This window comes from Bison bison, unplaced genomic scaffold (genome assembly GCF_000754665.1).
Source record: "Bison bison bison isolate TAMUID 2011002044 unplaced genomic scaffold, Bison_UMD1.0 scf7180017853731, whole genome shotgun sequence".
NCBI lineage: Eukaryota > Metazoa > Chordata > Mammalia > Artiodactyla > Bovidae > Bison > Bison bison.
In genome coordinates this window covers 1,171,193-1,178,362 of record NW_011484304.1, presented here as the reverse complement: position 1 = coordinate 1,178,362, position 7,170 = coordinate 1,171,193, and the positions used below count along the sequence as shown (strand labels likewise).

The window sequence follows — 7,170 nt, the reverse complement described above, 5'->3', positions numbered from 1 at the left end:
GACGGCGGTCCTGGCAGTGCCTCGACTTTCACCAACCCTCTGTTGCCGCTCATGTCCGAGCAGTTCAAGGCGAAGTTTCCCTTTGGGGGACTCTTGGACTCAGCCCAGGCCTCAGAGACATCCAAGCTTCAGCAACTGGTCGAAAACATTGACAAGAAGGCCACTGACCCCAATGAGTGCATCATCTGCCACCGGGTCCTCAGCTGTCAGAGCGCCCTGAAGATGCACTACCGCACCCACACCGGGGAGAGGCCCTTCAAGTGTAAGATCTGTGGCCGGGCTTTCACCACGAAAGGGAACCTGAAGACCCACTACAGCGTCCATCGAGCTATGCCCCCGCTCAGAGTCCAGCATTCCTGCCCCATCTGCCAGAAGAAGTTCACCAACGCCGTGGTCCTACAGCAGCACATCCGAATGCACATGGGGGGCCAGATCCCCAACACCCCGGTCCCTGACAGCTACCCCGAGTCCATGGAGTCCGACACAGGCTCCTTTGATGAGAAAAATTTTGATGACCTAGACACCTTCTCCGATGAAAACATGGAAGACTGTCCGGAGGGCAGCATCCCAGACACGCCCAAGTCCGCAGACGCTTCCCAAGACAGCCTGTCTTCCTCGCCTTTGCCTCTAGAGATGTCGAGCATCGCCGCTTTGGAAAATCAGATGAAGATGATCAATGCCGGCCTGGCAGAGCAGCTGCAGGCCAGCCTGAAGTCGGTGGAAAACGGGTCAGTCGAGGGGGACGTCCTGACCAACGATTCATCCTCGGTGGGTGGCGACATGGAGAGCCAAAGTGCAGGCAGCCCAGCCATCTCAGAGTCTACCTCCTCCATGCAGGCTCTGTCCCCATCCAACAGCACCCAGGAATTCCACAAGTCACCCAGTGCCGAGGAGAAGCTGCAGAGAGCAGGGGCAAGCGAGTTTGCCAATGGTTTGTCTCCCGCCCCAGTGAATGGTGGGGCTCTGGATTTGACATCTAGTCACACAGAGAAAATCATCAAAGAAGATTCTTTGGGAATCCTCTTCCCTTTCAGAGACCGGGGTAAATTTAAAAACACTGCTTGCGACATTTGTGGCAAAACCTTTGCTTGTCAGAGTGCCTTGGACATTCACTACAGAAGTCATACCAAAGAGAGACCATTTATTTGCACAGTCTGCAATCGTGGCTTTTCCACCAAGGGTAATTTGAAACAACACATGTTGACACATCAGATGCGGGATCTACCATCACAGCTCTTTGAGCCCAGTTCCAGCCTTGGCCCCAATCAGAACTCGGCGGTGATTCCCGCCAACTCGTTGGCATCTCTCATCAAGACAGAGGTCAACGGCTTCGTGCATGTGACTCCTCAGGACAGTAAGGACACCCCCACCAGTCACGTCCCTTCTGGGCCTCTGTCATCCTCCGCCACGTCCCCAGTTCTCCTCCCAGCTCTGCCCAGGAGAACCCCCAAACAGCACTACTGCAACACGTGTGGTAAGACCTTCTCCTCGTCGAGTGCCCTGCAGATTCACGAGAGAACTCACACTGGAGAGAAACCCTTTGCTTGCACTATTTGTGGAAGAGCTTTCACAACAAAAGGCAATCTTAAGGTACTTCACTCCATCCGCACCTCACCCACACCACCCCAGCAGCCTTCTTTCTTTTGAGGCCATTGAGAGTTCGTAAGGCACGCTCCCAGAGTCTTTGGTCCAGACAGTTAGGGGGCGAGTTCTCGCAAGAGAACCTCCTGCTGCGTGGCTTATCTGGAGAAGTGTGGGTGCCTATGCAGGTCAGGATCACGGCAGGGACCAGGGCAGGCTGCAGCCTGCTGAACGTCAGAGCGCCTTGAATAATTTGGTACCTAAGCGAAACAGCGGCCTGGCCCTGTTGTCTTGCTAAGTGCGCCTAATGAATTGCTCTACCTACCAGGTCAGACAGCCCCGCGTTGCCATGGGGTATTGATTAAAGGCCTCCATGTCGCCTGTGTGCTGCCCATACCACTTAATAATTACAGTTCTCCTCTGTGTGGGCATCTATTTTTTTCAAACTCTGCAGTCCAGCGTGGTTTGTCTTTCTAAAAACAGTAACGTCACCACTCTGCTAATGGGTATTATGATAATTGATCATACAACAATTCCTACTGATACGTGTTGGAAAGAAAGCAAATATGCTTAAGTTCTAGAGCAACAGTTGAGCGCTCTTACTGTGTACATTTTTCTGTTGACAGAGTATTTCTCTAGAGATTGCTGCCAGTAATGCGAGATGAATAATTACTTTCTGGCTTTTTCGCTCCACGCACAGGCCCTCCATTGGGCAATCAGTGAGGGGCACTCTCTTTCCATCTGAAAAGGACATTTATAGGGTAAAGAGTGTCAGATACAATACTTGCCATGGCAATGAGAGTGGACGTAACAATTCTCACCCTGGAAGGAGCTATCTGCAACTGACTGGCTTGCTCAAGGCCATTATAAGCTAAATACAGGTAATAAAAAAGGAGTAAGTAAGGCATCCTTGCCCAGGCAGAGGAGAGGCGGACCAGGGTTGCAGAGAGTGGACACCTTATTACTAGCAGACTGGAGTGGACGGTTCTTATTACCCTTCCCACTGTCTGGTATGTAATAAGAATAGACACTGTGGCCACTGGCCCTGTCGAGTGTTGGGATGTGAGCTGAGACAGATTCAACTATTAAGCTTCTCCCTCTCTCTCCCCTTTTTTTCCTTCTCCCTCCTCCCTTCTCTCCCGCCTCCCAGGTACACATGGGCACTCACATGTGGAATAGCACCCCCGCCCGCCGGGGTCGCCGGCTCTCTGTGGATGGCCCTATGACATTTCTAGGAGGCAATCCCGTCAAGTTCCCAGAAATGTTCCAGAAGGATTTGGCGGCCAGGTCAGGAAGCGGGGATCCTTCTAGTTTCTGGAATCAGTACGCAGCCGCGCTTTCCAACGGGCTGGCGATGAAGGCCAATGAGATCTCCGTCATTCAGAATGGGGGCATCCCTCCAATTCCTGGAAGCCTGGGCAGTGGAAGCAGCTCACCTATTAGTGGGCTGACAGGAAACCTGGAGAAGCTCCAGAACTCAGAGCCCAGCGCGCCCCTGGCTGGCCTGGAGAAGATGGCAAGCAGCGAGAACGGAACCAACTTCCGTTTCACCCGCTTCGTGGAAGACAGCAAAGAGATCGTCACAAGTTAAAGGCCCTCTGGCTGGAGAGAGAGCATCCCCCATTCAGAATGAGACCCACGGTTGCCTCCTCCTCCTTGCCCTGCTCCCCCGCCCCACAACCTTCTGGTTCCCCCACAGCTGCACCCCCCCCCCCACAGATCTCTGAACTACAACGTTCTGAAGACATTCTTTTGTACCTTGTTCAACTTCTAGAGTTCTAAGAAAGCTTATTTATTAGTGATATAACCTGGCTTTGCAAACAGAATGCAAGCGTTAACTTTGGTCTTCTGTATTTTTGGACTAAATACTAATTGACTAGAGTCCTGTAAACTTGCTGTAACATTTATGGCAATTGCAAGTTGCCCTGCTAGGCGGTCCTAATCTGGCATTAACTTATTTTCTATATCCAGTTTAATATGAATCTGGTGTTGATGCAATGCCTCAGTGATGCATTAGATCTCTAATAAAATCTGTATATAAATGTATACTTTGATCCTGCTGGAAAATTTTATCAGCAAACACATTGTCTGATCTTTTGAAACAAATTTAAGGAGAGGACTGAAAGTACAGACTGAACTGTGTGGTTCTTTGAAAGGTTTGGGTTTTTTTGTTTTTTTTTTTAATTCTAAAATTCAACCTGCTTTTTTTTTTTTTTTTGTAGATTTAACCCTTTCCGTTTTGAACTGCTATTTGTATTGTGCTTTTTACTTGAGTCGTCCTCAATGTTAATAAGTTTCTGTACAGTGATAAGCACGCAGAATTCTTTAGAGAAAAATACAAGTGTTGTTTTGGTAGTTGAAACTAAGACGTAACATTTTGCCTTGTAGGTATATTCACAATAGAAAATGTGTGCTGGAATTTCACAATGCTGCTAAGAATAGCATCTTGAACAACCTTCAGTGGAGAAAATGTAGATGCTCTTGTATATACAAAAAGAAATATCACTTTCATTAAAATGTACATATGTTCCTTACAAGAGCAAATGCTTCTTCTTGATCAAGAGAGCAGGTATAGTGTTTGTTTATTTTGTATTAGGTATGGAAGGAAAAAAAAAATGGACTGTTACATGCACTTTCTTGGAAAGTTGAAAGGAAGGGGGGTCCAATTTCTTTAACATTTAATACTTACTAACAACAGAGATACTGTAATTTTACTCAAGTAATCAAATACATTTTTTTTTTGCAACAGATAAAACAAAATACTGTGTCTGTGTTTTTAGAGTGCATTTCTATTTAGCCAGGCCCCGAAATGTATTTTAGCATTTCCCCAGGCACCAGTAAATTGTGTATGTATCTCTCTCTCTCTCTCTCTAAATAAGGAATTGTAAAAGGCATAACAGAAACAGGTTTGCATGAGCATGTGTTTTTTCTCTTCCTTTTTTTTTATTTTTGTTTAATTTGGAGAATCTAGATATTCTCCCAATATCAATTACTTGTTTGGCTACTCTTCTTACAACCTCTCTAACCCCAAGAAAAAAGAAAAAAATGGTGTGAAATAAAAAGTTGGTATAGGAGGTTCCGTCGGCTCAGGTAAGTTTCCTTAAGCAGGACATTCGTGCCCTTGGAGACTTTGGCTTTATTTCTCCTGTTCCGGTGGTTTCACTTCCCTTAATTCAGTCATTTTCCAGGCGGCTGTGAGCAGCATTGCTGGAGAATTCCCGGGGCAGCTGGGGTTATATAATCTGAAACTGGGCCTCAACCCAGCGAGGTCAACTTGGTCTTTATTTAATTAGTGTTTTAGGCATTTAAATACACACGCATATTTGAAAGAAAAAGTCCATGACAAAGGATATGAAGAGTCGACTTGAATATTGCATCACCAGAATTCAGTCTGATTTCTTCCTCTCTCCTTTTGTTATAGGGTCTCCCCTAGAACATGTTTTCCTCCAGAGCACTATTTTGGGGTCAGCAAATGGACTGGGTGGTAGTTGGTGGCTAGAGGGGTCGGCGAATTTTTTCTTGCAGGGCGGCGGTAAACCGCCGGCAGACAGTGGCCCTGCGCCCAGGTAAGGGAGAAGCGTCCGGGCCACCTTCCAGAAGAAGTTTCCATCGGGGCGCAGGCCACTCCATGGCCACTTGGAGCGAGCCTCCGCAGGCTAAATGGTCTGGGGCCCAGGAGGGGCGTGCCAAAAGGTGGGCGCCATATGGGGACCAGCGCCCCCAAACCTTGAGAGGGCAGGCACTGGGTTGTGCGCTGCGGCGCGCTGCGGAGAATCACCTAGACGTTTCAGCGCGCTAACGAGCATCTTCGCTTGCGCCTCTAGGGTCCCAGTCACGTCTCCCCGAGAGAGACCCCTCTGCTCAAAAGTGGGGACCAGGCGAATAGGTGGGATTCTGGCTGCTCTTGTCATACGCGGGCCGGAGGGGGACGTTTTCGCTGCGAAAGGAGGCATTCAACCTCTTCCCAGGGCTGGGCGTGACGACGACTGGGTACCCAGGCCTGAGTGGTCTCTGGATCCGGGTGCTTCTCTGGGGACCAAGCCTGAGACCTGCAGGGGCATCCGAGGGCCGCCGGCCTCCGTGAGGGACCTGCTCGTACACGCCCCTCGGCGCTCCCCCTCCCTCCCGCGCCCTCGAGCCCCACGCCCACCTCTCCAAAGGGGTCCTGTCGGCAGAGCCCCAACGCGGGTTTCCGAGCACACGCTCAGCTGCAGGACCGCTCCCCCCGACCCCGTCAGTCCCGCGGCCGCAGCGCGGTCCCCACCGCTGGGCTCCCACCGCGGCCGGCGCGGGGGTCACGGCCCTGCGCCTCCCCAGCTGCGCGTCCATTTCCGCCAGGCTGGCGGGGTGGGCAGGGGCGGTTTTTTTCTTTTTCTCTCTCACCACCGACCTCCTCCCTTCTAGCTTTTTCTGATGAGTTAAGGGGAGCAAAAGCAGCGTTTCGTTTGGACAGACTTTCCAAGGCGACCGTAGCCCTTAGGAGAAAGTCGGAGCCTCGGGGTCTCAGTCGGTGACTCTGTCTCCTCCCTTCCCTCTTCGCTTTGGTCCCTGCCTGTCCATCCATCGATCGACTCTCTCTCTAATCTATTGATCATTACCTGCCTATTCCCGCTTACATTCGTTTCCAAAACAAGAAGTCGCCCTCAGCCTGCTTCCTCTCTGAGTGAGAAAAACACCCAGCCTTTCGGCTCAGCCCGGCGGAAGAGAAATGGATTCATATTTATAAAGCTACAAAGTTTATTTTAAGGCCGAAGTGAACGCGCCGCCCCACCCCCTCCCGCCAAGCCTCGCCTCACTTTTTCGCCTTTCTTTGCCCCCTTCTCTAATTGGAGGTGCGTCGAGATAGTTTTGGAATCACCGAACACCGAAGTTCCTGGGCTTGTTGCTGCCCGGAATGGTAACAGCCAAATTTCACATTTTTGAACTAAAAATATTCATATTGGTGACATTTGCCTCAGTTCCTTTAAAAAAAAAAAAAAGTGACTTGTAGAAAAACAAAACAAAAGAGTGCAGAGAATAACCAACTTTCTTGTACCCATCACTCAAAATTTACAAACGTTAGCAACTTGAGCTGCCCCCCCCCCCCCCTTTCGGAATAAGGATGCTTTTTCTTTTTCTTTGGGTCTCTGTCTGTGTCGCTGTCATTCTTCCACCTTCTGGTGGCCCTTTATCTCCCCGTCTTTCCTTCCCTGTATTCCTGTGTGTGTGTGTGTTTGTTTGTTTTTCTCCCTCCATCTGCGTTGCTCCCCAACCGCACCCCTACCCCGACTCCTGTCCCCATCCCCGCATACACACACAGGGTCTCCCCTCTTTCTGGAAAATAGGCTTGGAAGAGCAGTTTGGTGATTGACAGAAAACTAGCGTGGAAAAAGGGAGGCCAGTGACAAGACCCAAGCTACCCAAGGCCCCTCAGGCCAGTGGCTGTGGAGGGGGGAGGAGTGCATAGAGTAAGGAAGGGGGCAGGTTTCTCCAGATCATTTAGGGAAACCGATTGGCTCAAGAGTCACTTTGAGCTTTAAGTCTTTGCCTCTCAATTCTCCTGGGCCGGGTTTATTCAATTGATGTGTAAGGGGCTGGGGGACAGTTTTT

General features: G+C 49.9%; 1 protein-coding gene across 1 annotated transcript in view; it reads left to right on the top strand.

The window, feature by feature from the left end:
- Nucleotides 1-4,437, top strand: part of SALL1 (spalt-like transcription factor 1) — a 15,437-nt gene extending 11,000 nt beyond the window's left edge. The window contains exons 3-4 of the mRNA XM_010855208.1: nt 1-1,590; nt 2,732-4,437. Coding sequence (XP_010853510.1) covers nt 1-1,590; nt 2,732-3,172 — 2,031 coding nt within the window. The 3' untranslated portion in view covers nt 3,173-4,437. The remainder of the gene's footprint in view (nt 1,591-2,731) is intronic.
- Nucleotides 4,438-7,170: the final 2,733 nt, after the last annotated feature.